Raw genomic sequence first — 24215 nt, forward strand, 5'->3', positions numbered from 1 at the left:
AAGAACTGGACAGCTAATTTTATTATTTTTTTTAGACAGGATTTTATTTAGTTTGCATGTTTGTAATGTGGGTTTTATTTTTTAGATTGCATTGATTTATGGATTATGAATATTCTTATGGAATTGCATTTGATTTATTTTTATATATATATGTGTGTGTGTGTATATATATATATATATATATATATATATATATACCATATAACAATATAATGGGGTCTGAACTTGATAAGCTTTGCTTCCTTCAGCTCCTTCTCCAACTTGCACTTCATTGTAATGTGCTATTTTTTAAAATATTATTATATATACCGTTTGTTTTACGCTTGCGCATGTTTGAGACATAAAAATTAATCAAAATCAAAAAAACAAAGAAAAAAACCCCGGGTCCCAACAGAAATGAGCTGCAGCAGGTGCTGCTGTCCTCTCACCTGCAGGGGGCGGGGCCTGAGTCTGTGTGGGCGGGGTCTGCCGCAGGGGGCGGGGCCTGTAGCAGGTGCTGCTGTCCTCTCACCTGCAGGGGGCGGGACCAGCAGGGGCGGGGCCTGAGTCGGTGTGGGCGGGGCCTGTAGGGGGCGGGGCCGGGCTGTGTGTTTATTTGGTTATTAGTTTATTTAAAAGCTTCCCCATTAGCTGACGCCAAAACCAAAGCTAGTCTTCCTGGAGTCCAGACGATAAAATACTAAATCAAACATACAATCTCAATTCATAAAGCACATAAAAATAAAATTACAAATGAGAAAAACATCATAGAAATGATGTGAGACTAAGGTCAGGGGAACATAATCCACTATTCTCCCCGCCAGTGTTAATGAAGGAATATTTGAACCATACGTTTTATTATTATAGAGAAGTGTTAATAATATATGTAAATATGTCAGTACATTAGTATTTATCCTCAACCCTCAGACGCTCATGTGTTTCTGCAACTCTTCCTGGAGAAACAACCAGGAACGAGTCCTGCAGTCTTGATTTGATCCACCTGTAGTTCCTTTACCAGACTGGTGGAAGCAGCAGAACTGAACACTGAACACTGAGGTGTCGGGGGCGGGGCCAGGGGGCGTGGCCAGCAGCAGAAGGGGCGTGGCCAGCGGCTGTGGGCGGGGCCTGTCTCTGTGTGGGCGGGGCCAGCAGCAGAACTGAACACTGATGTGGCGGGGCCTGGGTCATGTGGGCGGGGCCTGTCTCTGTGTGGGCGTGGTCACCAGCAGAAGGGGCGTGTCCATCAGCAGGACCAGAGTCCCGGGTCTCAGATCTCCAGATCTGCAGTCATGGCCTCGTGTCTGATGGCAGCCTGGACCATCCACAACCCTGCAGTCACCAACTCCATCATCCTGGTGAGTCCTGGGGGGGTCAGGGTCAGACCTGGACCTGGGGGGGGGGGGGACCTGGACCTGGACCTGGGGGGGTCAGGGTCAGACCTGGACCTGGGGGGGGACCTGGACCTGGGGGGGGGGGCAGACCTAGACCTGGACCGTCCACAACCCTGCAGTCACCAACTCCATCATCCTGGTGAGTCCTGGGGGGGTCAGGGTCAGACCTGGACCTGGGGGGGGGGGGACCTGGACCTGGGGGGACCTGGGGGGGTCAGGGTCAGACCTGGACCTGGGGGGGGACCTGGACCTGGGGGGGGGGGCAGACCTAGACCTAGACCTGGACCATCCACAACCCTGCAGTCACCAACTCCATCATCCTGGTGAGTCCTGGACCTGGACCTGGGGGGGGGACCTGGACCTGGACCTGGGGGGGGGACCTGGACCTGGACCTGGACCACCACCCTGGTCTGGGTCTGGCAGGTGTGTGAACCAGGCTCGCCACCCGTCCCTTGAACTACGGAATTGTTACGTAGTTGGGAATTAAAGGTTATATTTTTTATAACTTTTATATACTTTTTTATAACTTATATTCCTCATTCCTCATTCCTTTTTATAACTTTATATATATATGTATATATATATATATATATATATATATATATATATATATATATATATATATATATATATATATATCAGCATGTGTATATATATATATATGTATATGTATATATATATATATATATGTATATGTATATATATAGATCCGATCACAGTCTGAGCTAAGCTACCGCTAACTAACCCCAAAACTACAGAGCAAACATGCAGGTGAACACGCCAGTGTGTATGTCTATGTGTGTGTGCGTGTTTGTATATGACTATATGGCTATGTGCGTGCGTGCGTGCGTGCGTGCGTGCGTGCGTGCGTGCGTGCGTGCGTGCGTGCGTGCGTGCGTGCGTGCGTGCGTGTGTGTGTGGGGCTGTGTGTGTGTGTGTGTGTGTGTGTGTGTGTGTGTGTGTGTGTGTGTGCGTGCGTGCGTGCGTGCGTGCGTGCGTGCGTGCGTGCGTGCGTGCGTGCGTGCGTGCGTGCGTGCGTGCGTGCGTGCGTGCGTGCGTGCGTGTGGGGCTGTGTGTGTGTGTGTGTGTGTGTGTGTGTGTGTGTGTGTGTGTGTGTGTGTGTGTGTGTGTGTGTGTGTGTGTGTGTGTGTGTGTGTGTGTGTGTGTGTGTGTGTGTGTCAAAACTAAATTCAACTAAAGGTGAAACAAATATATAATTTCCCACTACAGTCAAAGTGAGATATTTCAAGCCTTTATTTGTTATAATTTTGCTGATTATGACTCACAGTTTATGAAAACCCCAAATAAAAAATCTAAAAAACAAATAGAATATTTTATGAAATCTATAAACGATTCAAATCATCAAAACGATAACAAATAAAGCCTTAAAATATCTTGCTTTGCATGTAATGAATGTAATATATTAGTTTCACCTTTGAATTTATTGAAATAAATGAACTTTTACACCATATTGTCCATCACCAATTTCCCAACCTTCACCTGTATCTATATTTATATTTACCCTCGTAGCATAGGATGCTAGTTCAGTTGCTAGCATAGGAGGCTAGTTCAGTTGCTAGCACAAGTTAGTTCAGTTGCTAGCATAGGCCTAGACCCTAGAGTGAAGGAATCTGGTGTCAGGATCCAGGAAAAACCCTCGGGGGTTTAAAAGGGGGGATGAACACGACCCCAACGAGGAAGGAAGGGGGTACCAGGGGCAGATCTGAGGAAGGAAGGGGGTACCAGGGGCAGATCTGAGGAAGGAAGGGGGTACCAGGGGCAGGTCTGAGGAAGGAAGGGGGTACCAGGGGCAGATCTGAGGAAGGAAGGGGGTACCAGGGGCAGATCTGAGGAAGGAAGGGGGTACCAGGGGCAGGTCTGAGGAAGGGGGTACCAGGGGCAGATCTGAGGAAGGAAGGGGGTACCAGGGGCAGATCTGAGGAAGGAAGGGGGTACCAGGGGCAGATCTGAGGAAGGGGGTACCAGGGGCAGATCTGAGGAAGGAAGGGGGTACCAGGGGCAGGTCTGAGGAAGGAAGGGGGTACCAGGGGCAGGTCTGAGGAAGGAAGGGGGTACCAGGGGCAGATCTGAGGAAGGAAGGGGGTACCAGGGGCAGGTCTGAGGAAGGAAGGGGGTACCAGGGGCAGGTCTGAGGAAGGAAGGGGGTACCAGGGGCAGGTCTGAGGAAGGAAGGGGGTACCAGGGGCAGGTCTGAGGAAGGAAGGAGGTACCAGGGGCAGATCTGAGGAAGGAAGGGGGTACCAGGGGCAGATCTGAGGAAGGGGGTACCAGGGGCAGATCTGAGGAAGGAAGGGGGTACCAGGGGCAGATCTGAGGAAGGAAGGGGGTACCAGGGGCAGATCTGAGGAAGGAAGGGGGTACCAGGGGCAGATCTGAGGAAGGGGGTACCAGGGGCAGATCTGAGGAAGGAAGGGGGTACCAGGGGCAGATCTGAGGAAGGAAGGGGGTACCAGGGACAGATCTGAGGAAGGAAGGGGGTACTAGGACTGAATCCTGTCCCTCTTTTCTGTCCCCCAGAACACCAACGGGCCCCCGGACCTCATGTTGGACCCCCGGGCCGTCAGCGTCTGCATGGACGAGTTGGTCAGCCGGCCGGCGGGGAACCAGCAGACGCCACTGCTGCAGGGACGGGACAAGAACCGGGACAAGAACCGGGACAAGACCCGGGACCTGGCCGAGGCCCAGAGGTTCTCCTCGTTACCACGGCGACCCGCCGTCAACATCCAGTTCAGGGACGTGTCCTACGCCGTCAAGGAGAGTCCCTGGTGGAGGAAGAAAGGTGGGGGGACGAAAATCTGGGGGACGAAAACCTGGGGCATATGGACCGATGGGGGGACGAAAACCCGGGGGGACGAAAACCCGGGAGGACGAAAACCCGGGGGGACGGAAACCTGGGGGGACGAAAACCTGGGGGACACGGTCTGTTCTGGATCTGGACCCGTCAGGACTCGGGGAGGTGGATCCTGGTCTGGATCCTGGTCTGGATCCTCCTGGATTAGCAGTAATCTTTTCATCTCAGTGTCTCCTGCTCTAAATAGCTGCAGGATTAGCAGGGAACTCCGTCAGGCGCTGAGTCACGGTTGACCTAAAACAAGCAGGACCAGAGTCTGAAATTTCGGCTTTATTGACGAAATTTTGACTGTATTCTTGAAATTGTATTTCAACATTAATTTCAACATTTCGACTTTTTTCTCGAAGTGCACAATAAAAAAAAATCTTCCCCTCTCAAATATTTTTTTCCTGCATGGCCCTGATTCTCTTCCGTAGACGATGGAATCTACGTGACCGGCACGTGTTGTGTGGGGGGGCCACGTGGCCACCCCTGCCCCCCCCCCCTGGTGGTGCCCCTGCTAACGCCCCCTAGACAGAGTTTCTCTCTGAATCTTTCAGGGATCCAGTTTCCTGAATCTCTTTGTTCCTGTTCAAGTGAAACCTCTGAGTTTCTGTGGGAAGGAGCCGCACCTGAAAACCTGAAAACCTGGAAACCTGGAACCTGCCGCCTCCACCTGCCCGGTTCACACGCATGATTAGCCTGATTAGCCTGATTAGCGTGTCTGAGGGTTCGTGCTAACGTTTTAGCAGCTTTTTCCGTTCTTTGGCATCACGTTTCAAACTGAACTTCCTCATGGATTCATCCTGAACGCTGACTGAAAACAGTCAGACAGTACGGAAGAGAATCAGGGCCAAAAATATTGGAGAGGGGAAGATTTTTTTTTATTGTGCACTTCGAGAAAAAAGTTGAAATGTCGAAATGTCGAGAATAATGTTGAAATACAATTTCGTGAATAAAGTCATCATGTCGCAACTTAAAGAAAAGTCTCTTGGCGCTATGGCCGAAACTGAACAGGAAGTCGGCCAGTTTGAATTAATTGTGTAATTTTGGCGCAATTTATGCCATTTATTCGGCCGTTAATGCGGCCCGAACCGTAACGTGCACCCAGGTGTGTTATACATCAAAATGTGCGTCTCCATCCTGTGACGATGCGCATTACTTTTCTCTTTCAAAAGCGTTACCGTGGCGACGCTAGACGCCAAAAAGCACGCCCCCCCTTCATCTGATTGGTTGATGTTTGATAGTTCCTACTTTCTTCTATAACTTTTGAATGGTTTGACATAAAGAGTCATGGTTGATGTCATCGGACTTAGTTTTGAGTCCTTGAACATAATTGGCATGAATTAGCCCCGCCCCTTCTTCTGATTGGTCCATATTTGATAGTTCCTACTTTCTGCCATATTTTTTGAATGGTTTGACAGAAAGAGTCATGGGTGGTGTCATCGGATTTGGTTTTGACTCCTTCACTTTTATTGGTGAAAATTGCACGCGCGAGGGCCCGTTCATCGCTGCTTGCAGCTTTAATTGTAAATATAGTTGTAAATAGGTGAGATCCACCTGAGTACCTGTTTACCTGCTGCAGGTGAGATCCACCTGAGTACCTGTTTACCTGTGTACCTGTGTACCTGTGTACCTGTGTACCTGTCTGCTGCAGCTGAGGCTACTGTCGGTCAGGGGGGATTAAGTCCAACTGCACCGGATCTGATAATCTCATTAAACGGCGTTCGTTCGGCCTCCGTCGGCAGATAAACACGGCAGCATGTTCCGTCGCCACGCCAACCAGATTAACATAGTTTCGGGCCGCAAAACGTCAACAACTGCTGGATTGTGGGAACCTGGAACGGAGACGACGTCAGCAGATCTGAACGGTTAAATGACGTCTGAAAGACACAGGTGCAAAATAAACATATTAGATTCGGAGAAACTGGAGTTTCACATGATCTGAAACCAGGATTAGAACTGGAACCAGGACTAGATACTAGGACTAGAGTCTTTGAGTTAATCAGTCCAGAAACACCAACATATTCTTTGAATAACAAATGCGATTTTTCCCGTCAAATTTCCCCTTTAAAGTAGCCTAAATCCTTTACATGAAAGTGGAAATTTCGAGAATAAAGTTGAAATACAATTTTGAGAAAATAGTCAAACGTTTGTGAATAAAGTCGAAATTTCATGAATAAAGTCGAAATTTCATGAATAAAGTCGAAATTTCGTGAATAATGTTGAAATACAATTTTGAGAAAATAGTCGAAATTTCGTGAAAAAAGTTGAAATTTCGATAATAAAGTTATTTCGACTTCTTTCTCGACATTTCCACTTTTTTCTCGAAGTGCATAATGAAAAAAACTCTTCCTCCTCTAAAATATTATTTTTATTTTTCTCCTGCCCTAATACAACTGAAACCAGGACTAGAACTGGAACCAGGACTAGAACTGGAACCAGGACTAAAACTGAAACCAGGACTAGAACTGAACAATAACAACAATAACAATAACAAACGTGATTTTCCTGGGATTTGTGAGACTCTGCTCAGATTTACTGAGAGGAACCGGCGAGCCGGTCCGAGCCGGTCTGAAACCAGACCCTTTACGGAGGACAAAGTGATTCTCTGGGAACCGGCTGACTCTTTGTTTCCTCTCCGGTTCAGGTTTCAAGCTGCTGCTCCGAGGGATTTCTGGGACGTTCACCAGCGGGGACCTGGTGGCCATCATGGGCCCGTCGGGGGCCGGCAAGTCCACGCTCATGAACATCCTGGCCGGATACAGGTGGGTTCAAGTCGTAATATTATGAGAATAAAGTTGTAATTTACAGGTGGGTTTATCCTGGCCGGGGACAGGTGGGTTTTTATCCCTGGAGGAGCGTTCGGAGGGGGGGTTGCAGGTCAACATGAAGCTCCTGAAGCTCTGGCCTGCAAACATGCACAGAAGAGAACCGGAGGGGGGGCTGCAGGTCAACATGAAGCTCCTGAAGCTCTGGCCTGCAAACATGCACAGAAGAGAACCGGAGGGGGGGCTGCAGGTCAACATGAAGCTCCTGAAGCTCTGGCCTGCAAACATGCACAGAAGAGAACCGGAGGGGGGGCAGAACAGCAACAAACTACAAGAACAATGGACAACAATTATGTTCATGAGATACTTCTAATTAATACTTGAGGGTTGATCTGAAGAAAGGAAAGAGAAGCAGAGGACAGGCGAATGGTGCATCATGGGTCGTGATGGGGTCTAACAAACACGTGGATGATTTAGCTCTATTGACGACTGAGGTGAGCGCAGGATCCAGTCTAGAGTCAAGTCTGAGCCCAGGGAAGTCGCTAAAGCTGAAGAAACACCCACAACCGCTACCGGGTGGTTCTGGTTGAAATATCCTCTAATTTTGAGGATTTTACTGTTAAAGAAGCTCATAAAGTCTTCACTACTGAGAGCTGCAGGAATGAGGATCAACAGAGTTTCAGCCTGGCCACAGCGCTGAACAGAAAACATGAGTTACTTTTGTTATCTTCTATAAACAATGGATAATAAGCTGTTCTAGCTTTACGAATGGCTTTTTTATAAACTATTAGACCATCTTTCCATTCCTGATAAGAGTCCACAGAGTTACAGGAGAATGCTGAACTCATCCGAGGAATAACCATCCATTCCATCCACAAGGCTGCGATTGCAAAAACAAAAATTTACTTTAAATTGGCTTGTCAGTCAATCAGAGACATTGGATTTGTAGTTGTCCTTCATCGGACAATGGAGGTTTTAGAAGAGATGTTTCATACCTGCACGGCTTCATCCATGTGTGTCCACAGGGAGACGGGGATGAAGGGCGAGATCCTGATCAACGGGCGGCCCAGAGACCTGCGCTCCTTCAGGAAGGTTTCCTGCTACATCATGCAGGACGACATGCTGCTGCCGCACCTGACGGTGCAGGAGGCCATGACGGTACGAACCGTCCCCGTCCCCGTCTGTCCCCGTCCTGATCCCTGAGACGTTCAGGGGATGAATCTGGTCGTTGAAAGCTTCACAACACAACAGTTTGAGGGTCTTTCGGGAGGTTAGCTGTTGCCAGAGCAACAACAAATCTTCAAAGCTTTTTCTCTGGCTGTATTTAAATACAGATTCAGAGAAACTTTATTCATCCCCGAGGGGCAATTCAGGACAACTAAGCAGCAATACAAGTACAGTAAATCCGCTCAGCTGCCGGCCGGTCGACCACAACGAGCAGCGACCCGAAACCGGAACAAAGCAGAGAAAGGGTGACATTGGGGATGGGGGAGGGAGGGAGGGAGGAGGGAAAAAAAGGCATCTTCACACTGTGCATAAGTACACAGTGAGAAAGTGCAAAAAAACACTTCAGCACAGAAAGCAGGATGACAAATTTACATCAACTTCACAAGACTCATGGCCAGGAAGGCGTTGAGTTGAGGGAGGTGTGGTTATCAGCAAGTGTGTGTAGCGGTGAGTACATGAACTTCGCTCAGAGCTGCTCCTCAGCCAATGTCCTTGATGTTATCAGACAACTCGGTCAGTTCTGAAAACAGGTCTGCAGATGTTCTGGAGAGGGGAGGGTTAGTGGGGGCAGAGTCACCTTGTTTACATTCCACCAGGGAGATTGTGACTACAGCGATCAGCCAAACCGCTCTGTCAAGGCCAGATTATAGAATCAACAATTGTATTGAAAAGAACAGGCAGATCCCAGTAATTTTCCGTCTGCCTTAAGTCTCTGGTTCATCAATGACGACTCCAAACAGACGAATTTGTGATCAATTCCCGCCAAGCCGAGCTTCCAACTTCTCCAAGGTCTTATCCATCTTGCCAATGAGCTCAAAGACCGCCGCCAGCCTGCAATTCTGTTCAAGAATCGCATCCGGCTTGCGGCCTTGCTCCACCAGCGTTAAAGTCAGAGTGTTAGTCGCAGCGCTTATCCCCTCAGCCACGTCGGGCAGCTCAGAAAGGGCCAGAACAGCTGTCGACGACTTACGCGTTTGTCGATAGACGAGGAATCCCCCCGCTCCAATTAGGAGAAATCCTGAATCATAAGTCCAATTATGAAGGCATCTGCAACATCCTCGACAGACAGTATCGCCAGGCACAACGGTTTCCAATGTGTCCAGGAATCCATTGTGTATCCCGCAAAAAATGTCCCATCGGGTCAAGAGGGCTCCCTTACCCCCTGACTTCTCGTCGCAGAAATTTGGTCAATTGCGTTTTGGAGGAGTGAAAAGAAGAGACTCTGAAGACGAGACAGGACAAAAAGCAGTAGCTGGGCAGATAGAGAAGGGACAGGAGCAGAGAAGCGTCTGCCTTTGCCGAGAGCCGGAAGAGAGAAAAAAAAACAAAAAACAAAAAAAACAAAGCATTCGGTCACGTGACCCGTTGGTTTCGAAGCCGGTCAATCACACTATCAATAATTGTATCACTTTATATAACCTCTCCTGATGTAGAACAAAAACATTCTCCTCCTCAGAGTCGTCATGGATGTGAAATCAAACCTCTGAACCAAAATGGTTTGACCCAGAATATGTTTATTTCTGCCCCAAAACTGGTGGTCAGTAGAGGAACCGCAGGTCTCATCAGCACCAAAATAGGTTCCTCTAATTCAGGGATCATCAACCCGCGGCTCTCTAGCTCTAGTGGCTCCTGGAGCTTTTTCAAAAATGTTTGACCTTTTTTTTTCTTTTTTTTCTTCTTTTTTTCTTTCTTTTTTTCCCTTTTTTCTCTTTTTTTCCTTTTTCCTCTCTTTTTTTTTATCTTTTTTCCTTTTTTGTCTCTTTTTTTCTTCTTTTTTTCTTTTTTCTTTTTTCCTTTTTTTCTCTTTTTTTCTTCCTTATTCCTTACATTTTGACTTTTTTTCTCGAAATTTTGACTTTTTTCTCGACTTTTCGACTTTTTTCTCTAAATTTTGACTTTTTTCTCAACATTTCGACTTTTTTTCTTGAAATTTTGACTTTTTTTCTCAAAATTTTGACTTTTTTCCCGACATTTAGACTTTTTTCTCAAAATTTTGACTTTTTTCTCGACATTTAGACTTTTTTCTCGAAGTGCATAACAAAAATAAATCTCCCCCCAGTTCTAAGTAATATAGAAACATGCAGCATGTGTTGTCTTCATTCTAAGGCTGATACAAGACTTTTCATTTTTTGCGGCTCCAGACATATTTGTTTTTTGTGTTTTTGGTCCAATATGGCTTTAAAACATGTTGGGTTGCAGACCGCTGGTCTAAGTCCAGTATGAGTTTAACTTGCACTATATAAATAAATATTGGCTTATTTTACACAGATTTGACAAGAAGCTGGTAATTAAAAGCCTCACACGGGGCACCATCTATGTTGTGCAGAAGTCCAAAGTCGAAGTCAGGAAACCAACAGAAATACTTCGGCCCTGCTGTGTGTCATGCAGCTCTTTTCCCGGGCGTCATGCGGCTCTTTTCCCGGTGTCATGCGGCTCTTTTCCTGGTGTCATGCGGCTCTTTTCCTGGTGTCATGCAGCTCCTTTCCTGGTGTCATGCGGCTCTTTTCCTGGTGTCATGCAGCTCCTTTCCTGGTGTCATGCGGCTCTTTTCCTGGTGTCATGCAGCTCTAGTCCAGTCCCAGTTTACCGATGTTTACCACGCTCTTGTTTTCACCAGAGACTTGATGTTTCTGCAGGTTTCAGCCAACCTGAAGCTCCAGGAAAAGGTGGAGGCTCGCAGGGAGATGGTGAGTTCTGACTCCAGACTCGCTCGTGAACACACCCGTGAACATGGTTGTGAACACAGTCATTAAAACGCTTGTAAAAAACGCTCGTAAACACACTCTTGAAACAGTGGTGAAACACTCGTGAACATGCTCGTGAACATGCTCATGAACACGATCGTGAACACATTTGTAAACACACTCGCTGGTGAACACGCTCGTGAACACGTTTGTGAACATGGTGTAAACACACTCCTGAACACACTCGCTGGAGAACACGCTTGTGAACACAGTTATGAACACAGTCGTTAAAACGCTCGTAAAAACGCACGTAAACACACTCACGAAACACTAGGGAACACGCTCCCTCGTGAACACACTTGTGAACACGCTCGCTCCTGAACACACTCATTGGTGAACACGCTCGTGAACACAGTTGTGAAGACAGTCGTTAAAACACTCGTAAAAACACTTGTGAAACACTCATGAACACACTCACTCGTGAACACAGTTGTGGACACAGTTGTGAACACGGTTGTTAAAAGGCTTGTAAAAACGCTCGTAAACACACTCTTGAAACACTTTTGAAACACTGGTGAACATGCTCGTGAACACATTTGTGAACATGGTGTGAAAACACTCGCTGGTGAACACGCTGGTGAACACGCTAGTGAACACGCTCGCTCGTAAACACACTTGTGAACACACTTGTGAACACCCTTGTGAACACATTCGTTAAAACGCTCGTAAAAACACTTGTGAAACACTCATTAACACACTCGTTCGTGAACACACTTGTCAACACAGTTGTTAAAACGCTCGTAAAAACGCTCGTAAACACACTCTTGAAACACTCGTGAACACGCTTGTGAACACGCTCGCTCCTGAACACACTCACTGGTGATCACGCTCGTGAACACCCTCGTGAACACATTCGTAAACACAGTCGCTAGTGAACACACTCATGAACACAGTTGTGAACACAGTTGTGAACTCATTTGTTAAAACGCTCGTAAAAATGCTCGTAAACACACTCGTGAAACACTCTTGAAACACTCTTGAAACACTCGTGAACACGCTTGTGAACACGCTTGCTCCTGAACACACTCACTGGTGATCACACGCGTGAACACACTTGATCCTGTTCTTTGTCCTGAACGCGGAGTGTGATCATCAGGTTCGGCTCTGATCTGTGATCTCTGTTCTGATCTGTGATCTCTGTTCTGATCTCTGATCTGATCTCTCATCAGGTCCAGGAGATCCTGAAGGCTCTGGGTTTGCTGGACTGCGCTGAGACCAGGACGTCCCACCTGTCCGGGGGTCAGAGGAAGAGACTGGCCATCGCTCTGGAGCTCGTCAACAACCCGCCCGTCATGTTCTTTGACGAACCAACGAGGTGAGGGACGCCGACGCCGACGCCGGGGCTTCATGTCTAGTTTGTGTTCGTCACCTCTTTCAGTTCTCTTTCCTTTAAAACAAAAGACACGTCTCCCCCCAGACACCCGAAAAACACGCCAACAGTCGTTAGTCCAAGTCCTTTGGGCCGCTGCCAGATTATTAGTGCTCTGAATTCTTTCTTTATTGATTTGTAACCTTAATTTAATGGTTTTTACTGTTTATGATCTTAGCTTGTTTACCCTGGTCAGTTTTGTTTCAGTATTTTGAGTTCTTGTATGATTTAAAGTAGGGGTTTTCAACCGGGGGTCAGCGACCCCTAGGGGGGCCACGGAGGTACTGCAGGGGGTCCTCCAACTTAGCAAGAAATAAAGGCAATTTTAACCAAAATAATTTGTGAGAGTTAAAAAATGAATAAATAATAATTGTAACGTTCCAGCTCGGCCTAACGTTACTCCTTCCACGTCTGACGAGGACAAAGTTTCATCAACCGTAAACACATGTAGCTAATAACCCAGTCAGGAATTATAGGTTAATAAGGTGATATAAGCAGAATAAACACATTCAAAAGTTAGTATAAGTCAGTACAGAAGAGTATTAGGGCCATGCAAGAGAAAAAGGGAAGATTTTTTTTTTATTGTGCACAAACAAGTCTTAATGTCAAGAAAAAAGTCGAAATGTCAAGATTAATGTTGAAATTCAATTTTGAGAAAAATTCGAAATTTCATGAATAAAGTCGAAATTTTGCCTTTTTTCTCGACATTTTGACTTTTTTCTCGAAGTGCATAATGAAAAAAAAAATTTCCTCCTCTAAAATATTATTTTTATTTTATCAAGTTTCATCAACCGTAAACACATGTAGCTAATAACCCAGTCAGGAATTGGCTAATAGGGTGATAGAAGCAGAATAAAACACATTCAAAAGTTATTATTATAATAACCCAGTCAGGAATTATAGGTTAATAAGGTGAAATAAGCAGAATAAAACACATTCAAAACTTATTATAAGCCAGGATTAAAACTTGACACATTAAAAAAAAGGGAAAAAATAGGAATTCCAAGCGGGTCCTGCTCTGTTTTTCTCTCATCCAAGGGGCTAAAAAAGGTTGAAGACTCCTGGTCTTTATGATCTCTATGAACGTCGGAGTTGGAGTTTGTTTCTTGTCTCTGAAAGCCCCGAGGCGCTAACACAGACGTCTTTGTGTGTTTGTCTCAGCGGTCTGGACAGCTCGTCCTGCTTCCAGGTCGTGTCTCTGCTCAAAGCTCTGGCTCGGGGAGGACGGACCGTCGTCTGCACGATCCACCAACCCAGCGCCAAACTCTTCGAGCTCTTCGACAAGGTGACCCGGGAAGAACACGTGGATCTCCTGTAATCACTGCTGAGTTCTGATCACGTGTTGTCACCGAGCAGCGAGTCCTGACTGGTTCTGGTTCAGGTGGAGGTTCACGCTCTGGTCGTGCTACCAGCTAGTTAGCTCAGTCCAATTAGCCAACAACATTAGCTCGAGGGACAGCTAGTCGTTGGTCCTGGACTAGCTGTTTCTGGGTATAAAACACTCGTAAACACACTCTTAAAACACTCGTAAACACACTCTTAAAACACTCGTAAACAGTCGAAAAACACTTGTGAACACACTTGTAAACACACTCGTGAAACATTCGTAAACACTCGTGAACACACTCTTAAAACACTCGTAAACACACTCGTGAAACAGTCGTAAACACGCTTGCAAAACGCTCGTGAAACACTTGTGAAAACTCGTAAAACACTCATAAACATGCTTGTTAACACTCGTGAACACAGTCGAAAAACACTCGTAAACACAGTCGAAAAACACTTGTGAACACACTCGTGAAACATTCGTAAACACTCGTGAACACACTCGTGAAACATTCGTAAACACTCGTGAACACACTCGTGAAACATTCGTAAACACTCGTGAACACACTCGTGAAACATTCGTAAACACTCGTGAACACACTCGTGAACACTCATGAAACACTCGTAAACACACTCCTAAAACACTTGTAAACACACTTGTGAAACACTCGTAAACACACTCATGAAACATGCACGTGAAACACTTGTGAACACTCGTAAACACTCGTGAAACACTCTGGGTGGTCCTGGACTAACTGTTTGTGAACTTGAACTTGTGAACACGCTCGTGAAACATTTGTGAACATGCTTGTAAAACACTTGTGAAACACTCGTGAACACTCATGAAGATGCTCATAAACACACTCGTAAACACACTCGTGAAACACGTAAGTCTAATTAGCCAACTAGGCAGGTGGTTCAGCTGGAGGGACAGCTAGTCGTTGGTCCTGGACTGGCTACCGTGACTTTAGCTTCCTAGCATTTATTGCTGTATTGACTTCTGAGGTTTGAACCAAACCCTACATTACATGAAACCAATCATTCGTACTTCTGCTGGTCCTGGTTCCAACGCCACAGCGACGATTGAAATCAAGATGTTTGGACAGATTTGATCAGAGTTAATACCACAACCTTTGTGAACACACCCATAAAACACTTGTAAACACACTCGGAAAACACTCATGAACACACTTGTAAATCACTCGTAAACACACGGTTGAAACACTCATGAAACACTCATGAAACCTTTGTGAAGACACTCGTAAAACACTCGTAAAACACTTGTAAACACACCCGTGAAACACTCATAAACACACTCATAAAACACTTGTAAACACGCTTGTGAAACACTCATGAACACACTCGTGAAACCTTTGTGAACACACTCGTAAAACACTTGTGAACATGGTTGTGAACACAGTCGTTAACGCTTGTAAAAAACACTCGTAAACACACTTGTGAAACACTCTTGAAACACTTGTGAACACACTCGTGAACACGCTCGTGAAACACTCTTGAAACACTTGTGAACACACTCGTGAAACACTCTTGAAACACTCGTGAACACGCTCGTGAAACACTCATGAACACACTCGTGAACACGCTCGTGAACACATTTGTAAACACACTCGCTGGTGAACACATGTGAACACAGTCATTAAAACGCTCGTAAAAACACTTGTGAACAAACTCGTGAACACAGTTGTGAACACAGTCGTTAAAAACGCTGGTAAAAATGCTGGTAAACACACTCGTGAAACACTCTTGAAACACTCGTGAACATGCTCGTGAACACACTCGGTGGTTAACACGCTCTTGAACACACTTGTGAAACACACATGAACACACTCGCTCGTGAACACACTTGTGAACACAGTTGTTAAAAATGCTCGTAAAAACGCTCGTAAACACACTCTTGAAACACTTATGAAACACTTGTGAACACGCTTGTGAACACGCTCGCTCCTGAACACACTCACTGGTGAACACGGTCGTGAACACGCATGTGAACACACTTGTGAAACACTCCTAAACACACTCGTGAAAATCGTAAACGCACTCGTGAAACACTCACACAGATTTGATCGGAGTTAATAGTAACTAATATTAATTAGCATCAATGGCTAGCTAAGTCAGTGCACTACGAGGAAAAAACAATAAAACACTTGAACAACTTGAAACCAGCTGATGACATCACAGGGGGTGTATCCAGTTCTGTATGTGGATGGTGAGCTCTGATGTCAGCGACAGGAAGTGATGTCATACGTGTGTTTGCAGCTCTACGTGCTGAGTCATGGTCAGTCTGATGTTAGACAGGAAGTGATGTCATACGTGTGTTTGCAGCTCTACGTGCTGAGTCAGGGTCAGTCTGATGTTAGACAGGAAGTGATGTCATACGTGTGTTTGCAGCTCTACGTGCTGAGTCATGGTCAGTGCATCTACCGGGGGAAAGTTTCCAGTCTGGTTCCGTATCTACGAGAACTCGGACTGAACTGCCCGACCTATCACAACCCGGCCGACTTCGGTGAGTCACACACACACACACACACACACACACACACACACACACACACACACACACACACACACACACACACACACACACACATATTATTATTATTATTATTATTGTTATTATTATTATTTTCATTATTATTTTCATTATTATTATTATTTTCATTATTATTATTATTATTATTATTATTATTATTATTAGTCATGGAAGTGGCCTCCGGGGAGTACGGGGACCAGATGGAGAGACTGGTGAAGGCCGTTCAGGACAAGTGTGAGAAGGAGGAGCTGATGGATCTGGACGGAGACGCTAACGGCCACCCGCTGCTCTGGCAGAGAACCGAGGAGGTAGGAAACGTTCACTCACAGAGAACCGAGGAGGTAGGAAACGTTCACTCACAGAGAACCGAGGAGGTAGGAAACGTTCACTCGCAGAGAACCGAGGAGGTAGGAAACGTTCACTCGCAGAGAACCGAGGAGGTAGGAAACGTTCACTCGCAGAGAACCGAGGAGGTAGGAAACGTTCACTCGCAGAGAACCGAGGAGGTAGGAAACGTTCACTCACAGATATCAGGAAACAAAGATAATAAGGATGTGAAACACTCGTAAACACACTTGTGAAACACTTGTGAAACACTCGGGAACATGCTCGTAAAACACTCCTTAACAAGTTTACGACTCTTAAAACACTTGGAAACACATGTGAAACTCGTAAACACAGCTGTGAAACACTTGTGAACATGCTTGTAAAACACTTGTAAAACACTCTTAAACACACTTGTGAAATAAGTGTAAGGGGTGGAAGTGATAACGTGTGATTGAGTCCTGACATTACAGAGGTCAGCTGTCACCAGGACAGTTCAAAACCTGAGTAGATCAGGAAGTGGCTGCCGTGACTTCTGTTAGCCAAGCATGTGACAGTTTCATAATGACAAAACAAGTTCAAAGGTTGATTAACCTCACAGAATGTTTGACGAGTGTGTTTACAAGTGTGTTTACGAGTGTTTCACGAGCATGTTTACGAATGTTTCACAAGCGTGTTTACGAGTTTCATGAGTGTGTTTACGAGTGTGTTTACGAGTTTCATGAGTGTGTTTACGAGTGTTTTACGAGTGTGTTTACGAGTTTCATGAGTGTGTTTACGAGTGTTTTACGAGTGTGTTTTACGAGTGTTTTACAAGTCTTTCATGAGTGTGTTTATGAGTGTTTCACAAGTTTTTTGCGAGTGTGTTTACGAGTGTGTAGACAGACAGACAGACGGACAGACTTGTGTCTTGTGTCTTGTCCAGGTTCCTGAAGCTCCGTGTTTTTATCCTCCGCAGGAAAGCGGTCCGTCTGAAAGTTGCCACAGCTTCTCGGCCAGCTGCATGACCCAGTTCTGCATCCTGTTCCGGAGGACGTTCCTCAGCATCCTGCGGGACTCGGTGAGACGCCCGTCCCACAAACACCATGAGGGACGGGAGTCCAGAACAGGTTCTGAACAAGAACCGGTTCTCAACAAGAACCGGTTCTGAACAGGAACCGGTTCTGGACAAGAACCGGTTCCCAGGGTTTCAATTCCTTGGAATCGTTTGCAAATTTTGCAAACGATTCCCTTTTCGTTTCCAGTGGACACAAATGACGTCATCATGCACGTTGTGTAGATTACGTATTTTGCATAGCAATGTGCGTAAGCCCGCAGCTAATAGTAAACAACCATCTGGGAGGTAGCGCTGTGATTGGTTGATCTGTGATTGGTTGATCTGACGCTGTGATTGGTTGATCTGTGATTGGTTGATCTGTGATTGGTTGATCTGACGCTGTGATTGGTCGATCTGTGATTGGTCGATCTGTGATTGGTCGATCTGTGATTGGTCGATAGGTGCTGACCCACCTGCGGATCTCGTCCCACGTTGGTATTGGTCTCCTGATTGGTCTGCTGTATCTGGGCATCGGCAACGAGGCCAAGAAGGTTCTGAGCAACTCGGGCTTCCTGTTTTTCTCCATGCTGTTCCTCATGTTTGCTGCGCTGATGCCCACCGTGCTAACATGTGAGTTAGCCACACTGATGCCCACCGTGCTAACATGTGAGTTACTGATGCCCACCGTGCTAACATGTGAGTTAGCCACACTGATGCCCACCTTGCTAACATGTGAGTTAGCCACACTGATGCCCACCTTGCTAACATGTGAGTTAGCCACACTGATGCCCACCATGGTAACATGTGAGTTAGCTACGCTGATGCCCACCATGCTAACATGTGAGTTAGCCACACTGATGCCCACCGTGCTAACATGTGAGTTAGCCGCGCTGATGCCCACCGTGCTAACATGTGAGTTAGCCACACTGATGCCCACCGTGCTAACATGTGAGTTAGCAACCGACAAAGTTGTTTCCTACACGCCTCGGGAAATACGACATTAGCATCACGACTCTCACACGGAAACAACAAGCTAGCAGCTAGAGTACGATGAACCTGCGGTTCAGTTCAGGCTGATCCACTAATCAGGATCCAAGAACTCAGAGTTTAGCTGTTAGCCTACATGCTAATGTGATGTTTTGTGTGTGTGTGTGTGTGTGTGTGTGTGTGTGTGTGTGTGTGTGTGTGTGTGTGTGTGTGTGTGTGTGTGTGTGTGTGTGTGTGTGTGTGTGTGTGTGTGTGTCCAGTTCCCCTAGAGATGGGGGTTTTCCTGAGGGAACACCTGAACTACTGGTACAGCCTGAAGGCGTATTACCTGGCCAAGACCATGGCGGACGTTCCCTTCCAGGTGAGTCTGAACCAGTCCAGACCGGTCTGGACTGGTCTGGACCGGTCTGAACCGGAAGCCCTTCCAGGTGAGAGTTTCCTGCTGCTGGTGGTTCTGAAGAGTCCAGACCCGGTTCTCCTGAGATCCCTGCAGAGCTGGTCCTGGTTCTGTTTCTGGTTCTGGTTCTGATTCTGGTTCTGTGTTTCACTTAACTGCGTCAGTACATGTAGGTTCAGGCATGGCAGCCGTTTGTTGGGTTGTTGGGTTGTTAGAGTTAACCCTCTCACTGCAGGACCTGACCCGACCCTGACCCCTGACCCGGCGCTAACTTCTACTCGGAGCCAAGATTCCGGCAGGTTCTGGCTTTATTCATTCACCAGCTAAAGTCCAGGCGGGAGACGACCCAGAAACGTGGTTCTGTGTGGAACCTTCAGCGCAACGGCTCTCGGCCGAACCTGCTCAGCTGAGCCACGTTGTTCCCCAAGAGCTTCCTCTTACCGTATCGGCCTGAATATCAGACAGTGTTTTTCTATTGAAATCAGACTGAAAAAGTGGACGTCGTCTTCCATTCGGGGTCTAGACGTTATACCATCACACCACTAGATGGAGCCAGATACCTTTAAATGCTGAATTTAACTCCCCAGGACAAAGCCAACCCCTGTCACCAAGAAGAAAAATAAAAAAATAGTGGTAAGAAAGAAAAGAGAAGAAAATGAGAATAGATTTGAATGAGGCAAAATAAAAGGCTTTTCCTTTCCAATATATTGTTATAATCATTTGTTTCATTATTTTCTGTATAAAAATTGAATTTGGTGTTCAAAAAGTATTTTTTCAAACTTGAGTCTTGAAAAAGAGGGTTGTCTAATAATCAGGGTCGTCTTATATTTGGTCTCAAATACGGTATTGAAGCTTATACATCACTATGGTGGGGGTGACATCCACTGCCAATCCAGGAAGCAGGAACACACGGAGACACACGTCAGGCACTGGAAATCTGCAACAAAAAACCACAAACAAAACACGAAACCGGCACGGAGCCGACCAAAACATGAACAGCAATCGACCCAAATCTTGAGATCTGATCGCAGTCTGAGCTAATCTACCGCTACCTAACCCCAAAAACTAGAGAGCCAGCATGCAGGTGAACAAGCCAGTGTGTGTGTGTGTGTGTGTGTGTGTGTGTGTGTGTGTGTGTGTGTGTGTGTGTGTGTGTGTGTATGTATGTATATGATCATCCGTGTGTGTGTGTGTGTGTGTGTGTGTGTATATGATCATGCGTGTGTGTGTGTGTATATGATCATGCGTGTGTGTGTGTGTGTGTGTGTGTGTGTATATGATCATGCGTGTGTGTGTGTGTGTGTGTGTGTGTGTGTGTATGTATATGATCATGCGTGTGTGTGTGTGTGTGTGTGTGTGTGTGTGTGTGTGTGTGTGTGTGTGTGTGTGTGTGTGTGTGTGTGTGTGTGTGTGTGTGTGTAATAAACCAAACAAAGCTCCACCTGAAGTGTATCTTTAGTGGGGGAGGGGGGGGAGCAACCCCGCCACCCGCGAGACCAGAGGCCGACACGGAAGAACCCGGAACCCAGGCCACCGGCAACCCCACAGAGGGGAGAAGCAGGAGGGAGGCAACCCACCGCCTGCGAGGCCCCCCCCCCGGCGGCGGCTGAGGGGGTCCGCGGGCGGGGCCCCCACGGCGCGGGAAGAAGCAGCCAGGGATCCCGCGGCGGCGGACCGCGACCCAGGCAATCCCCGGCCACCCGGTCCGGGCCGGACACGCGGCCAGGAGGCCCTCACCCTTCAGGCCAACGACCCCCACCCGGCAGGGGGCCAGCCTGCCCGGAGAGACAGAGGCGCCCCGGCTGCGACGCAGGCAGGTGCACCCGCCCCCCACGAAAGTGGCCCTCCAAGACCAGAGGGGCGCCCCGCCGCAGAGGCAGCGGGGGGGAACGGAGACGGGCCCGGAGAGAGGGAACCCCTCAACAGGGCGACACCCGCGCAGGCCCGACAACGGAGGGCCCCAGACCCGGGCATCCCATTCATTCATCCATTCACCTATCCGATACCTATACTAATAATGAGATATACTATAATAATAAGATATACTATACCTAATAATAATAATAATAATAATAATAATAATAAGAAGAAGAAGAAGAAGAAGAATCCTGCATAGATAATGAGGTTAGAGAATGGGAAGATAAAGACATGGTTTAGAGGCTGAATTTCTAATTTATTTAGCAAAAACAATGGTGGACTTTGGTAGTCTCTGATGGATTCTATGGGGGGTTTGGGGGCTCCAGGTGGTCTAACTTGGTCCTGATCCTGGTTCCAGGTGGTCTAACCTGGTCCTGGTCCTGGTTCCAGGTGGTCTAACCTGGTCCTGGTCCTGGTGGTCTAACCTGGTCCTGGTTCTGGTTCCAGGTGGTCTAACCTGTGGGGGGGTCTTGGGTCTGGTCCTGGTCCAGGTGGTCTTCCCGGTCCTGTACTGCAGCATCGTGTACTGGATGACGGCTCAGCCTCCCGACGCCGGCCGGTTCTTCCTCTTCCTGTCTCTGGGGATCCTGACGTCTCTGGTGGCCCAAAGTCTGGGACTGCTGATCGGAGCCGCCTCCACCTCCCTGCAGGTGGGTGTACCCTAGACCTGGTCCTGGTCCTGGTCCTGGTCCTGGACCTGGTCCAGGACCTGGACCTGGTCCAGGTCTAGACCTCATCCAGGTCCCTCTTCTCCCCCCCAGGTGGCCACCTTCGTGGGTCCCGTCACCGCCATCCCGGTGCTGCTTTTCTCCGGCTTCTTCGTCAGCTTCGACACCATTCCCTGGTACCTGCAGTGGATGTCCTACATCTCCTACGTCAGGTGGGGGCGCCGTTTCCTCCGGTAGAATGTCCTACATCTCCTACGTCAGGTGGGGGCGCCGTTTCCTCCACTAGAATGTCCTACATCTCCTACGTCAGGTGGGGGCGCCATTTCCTCCACTAGAATGTCCTACATCAGCTACGTCAGGTGGGGGCGCCGTTTCCTCCACTAGAATGTCCTACATCAGCTACGTCAGGTGGGGGCGCCGTTTCCTCCACTAGAATGTCCTACATCAGCTACGTCAGGTGGGGGCGCCGTTTCCTCCACTAGAATGTCCTACATCTCCTACGTCAGGTGGGGGCGCCGTTTCCTCCACTAGAATGTCCTACATCTCCTACGTCAGGTGGGGGCGCCGTTTCCTCCACTAGAATGTCCTACATCAGCTACGTCAGGTGGGGGCGCCGTTTCCTCCACTAGAATGTCCTACATCAGCTACGTCAGGTGGGGACGCCGTTTCCTCCACTAGAATGTCCTACATCAGCTACGTCAGGTGGGGGCGCCATTTCCTCCACTAGAATGTCCTACATCAGCTACGTCAGGTGGGGGCGCCGTTTCCTCCACTAGAATCAGAATCAGAAAAAGCTTTATTGCCAAGTCAGACATAAATCAGACGAGAGAACTTGACTCCGGTTCACACCGATGGCACCTTTTATATGGACGCCATTTCTTGGAGGAAGGATGACACTGGGTTGGAGGAGGAGAAAAAAAAGGCATCTTCACAACGTGTATTAATACCTAGTGTCAAGGTGCAAAAAAAAAAAAAAAAACACCTCAGCACAGAAAAGCAACATACACACAACAAAACAACATCATAAGTTGGATGGGTATGGGGGGGGGTTATCAGTAAGTGTGTGTGTGTGAGCGGTAAGTCTGTGACGGCCCGGTACAGTTCTGAAAACAAGTCCACAGGTGTTTCTGAGAGAGGGGGAGGGCTAGTGGGGGCAGAGCCACTTGTTTACATTCCACCAGGGAGATTGTGACTGGAGCAGCGGGCCAAGCTGCCCTGTCAAGGTCAGATTATAGAATCAACAATTGTATTGAAAGAAAAGAAACAGGCAGACTTCAGTAATTTTCCGTCTGCCTTAAGTCTCTGGTTCATCAATGGCGACTCCAAACAGACAAATTTGTGATCAATTCCCGCCAAGCCGAGCTTCCAACTTCTCCAAGGTCTTCTCCATCTTGCCAATAAGCTCAAAGACCGCCGCCAGCCTGAGATTCTGTTCAAGAATCGCATCCAGCTTGTGGCTTTGCTCTGCCACGTTAAAGTTTGAGTGTTGATCCCCGTGCTTATTCCTTCAGCCACGTTGGGCAGCTCAGAAAGGGCCAAAACAGCTGTCGACGACTTACGCGTTTGTCGATAGGCCAGGAAAATCCCCACTCCAATTAGAAGAAATCCTGCTATCATAAATCCAATTATGAAGCATCTTCAACGTCCTCGACAGACAGGATCGCCAAACACAACGGTTTCCAATGTTTCCAGGAGTCCATTGTGTATCCGGCAAAAAATGTCCCATCGGGGCAGGAGGGCTCCCTTACCCCCTGACTTCTCGTCGCAAAAATGTAGTCAATTGTGCTGAGAGACCAGTTAATCAATTCCATGATTGTAGAGTTTCGGAGGAGTGAAAAAGAGAGACTCTGAAGACGAGACAGGACAACCTCTCACCTCTCACCTCTCACCCTCTCACCAGGTACGGGTTCGAGGGCGTGATCCTGTCCATCTACGGGCTGGACCGGGACGACCTTCACTGCGACCCCGACGACACCTGTCACTTCCAGAAGTCTGAGAACATTCTGAAGGAGCTGGACATGACGGACGCCACGCTGTCCCTGGACTTCCTGGTGCTGGCCGTCTTCTTCCTGTCCTTCAGGCTCACCGCATACTTCGTCCTCCGGTACAAGATCGTCTCCGATCGGTAGACCTGGTCCAGGACCTGGATCAGGACCTGGACCAGGACCAGGACTGGTTGCTAGTTAAGACTTTCCCTCGTACATGAAACTACTGTGAGACATTTCTTGTCAAATAACTGAAACATATACAGAGTAGAAAAAAAGAAAGAAAGAAAAATTGAGAAAAAGAAAGACAAAAAATGAAGAAAAAAGAAAAAAAGAAAATGAAGAAAAAAAAGAAAGTGAAAAAAGAAGAAAAAATAAAGAAAAATTTATAAAAAACAGAAAGATAAAAAATTGAGAAAAATGAAAACAATGAAGAAAAAAAAGAAAGAAAAAGAAAGACAAAAAATAAAGAAAAGGACAAAAAATAAAGAATGAAAAAAATGAAGAAAAAAAAGAAAGAAAAAAAGAAAGTGAAAAAAGAAGAAAAAAGAAAAATTAATAAAGAACAGAAAGAAGGAAAAAAATTGAGAAAAATGAAAACAATGAAGAAAAAAAATAAAGAAAAAGAAAGACAAAAAATAAAGAAAAAGAAAGACAAAAAATAAAGAATGAAAAAAAAGAAAGAAAAAAGA

At 47.0% G+C, this 24215-nt stretch overlaps 1 protein-coding gene across 4 annotated transcripts; it reads left to right on the forward strand.

The window, feature by feature from the left end:
* Positions 1-1265: 1265 nt before the first annotated feature.
* On the forward strand, positions 1266-23915 carry abcg1 (ATP-binding cassette, sub-family G (WHITE), member 1). 4 transcript variants are annotated; one of them, XM_061720017.1, is made up of 15 exons: positions 1266-1334; positions 3909-4170; positions 6872-6989; positions 8018-8150; positions 10856-10906; positions 12133-12278; positions 13494-13617; positions 16068-16182; positions 16375-16517; positions 17492-17593; positions 18031-18199; positions 18817-18917; positions 21362-21520; positions 21632-21750; positions 23439-23915. In XM_061720017.1, the coding sequence occupies exons 1-15, from the start codon at positions 1269-1271 to the stop codon at positions 23665-23667; spliced, it is 2037 nt and encodes a 678-aa protein (XP_061576001.1). In that variant the 5' UTR covers positions 1266-1268; the 3' UTR covers positions 23668-23915. The 4 variants fall into 4 exon arrangements, with proteins under 4 accessions (XP_061576001.1, XP_061576004.1, XP_061576003.1 ...); XM_061720020.1 differs by having other exon boundaries at positions 21632-21799; positions 23439-23456; XM_061720019.1 differs by lacking the exon at positions 1266-1334 and adding an exon at positions 1474-1509.
* The last annotated feature ends 300 nt before the right edge of the window (positions 23916-24215 follow it).

Source organism: Cololabis saira, chromosome 4 (genome assembly GCF_033807715.1).
Source record: "Cololabis saira isolate AMF1-May2022 chromosome 4, fColSai1.1, whole genome shotgun sequence".
Classification (NCBI taxonomy): Eukaryota; Metazoa; Chordata; class Actinopteri; order Beloniformes; family Belonidae; genus Cololabis; species Cololabis saira.

Excerpts from the sequence above, each read along its gene's own strand:
- abcg1 (XM_061720017.1), top strand. The coding sequence starts at position 1,269 with ATGGCCTCGTGTCTGATGGCAGCCTGGACCATCCACAACCCTGCAGTC. Across the intron at positions 13,618-16,067 it reads TCTTCGAGCTCTTCGACAAG|CTCTACGTGCTGAGTCATGG; the intron begins GTGACCCGGGAA and ends GTGTGTTTGCAG. Across the intron at positions 21,751-23,438 it reads TCCTACATCTCCTACGTCAG|GTACGGGTTCGAGGGCGTGA; the intron begins GTGGGGGCGCCG and ends CCCTCTCACCAG.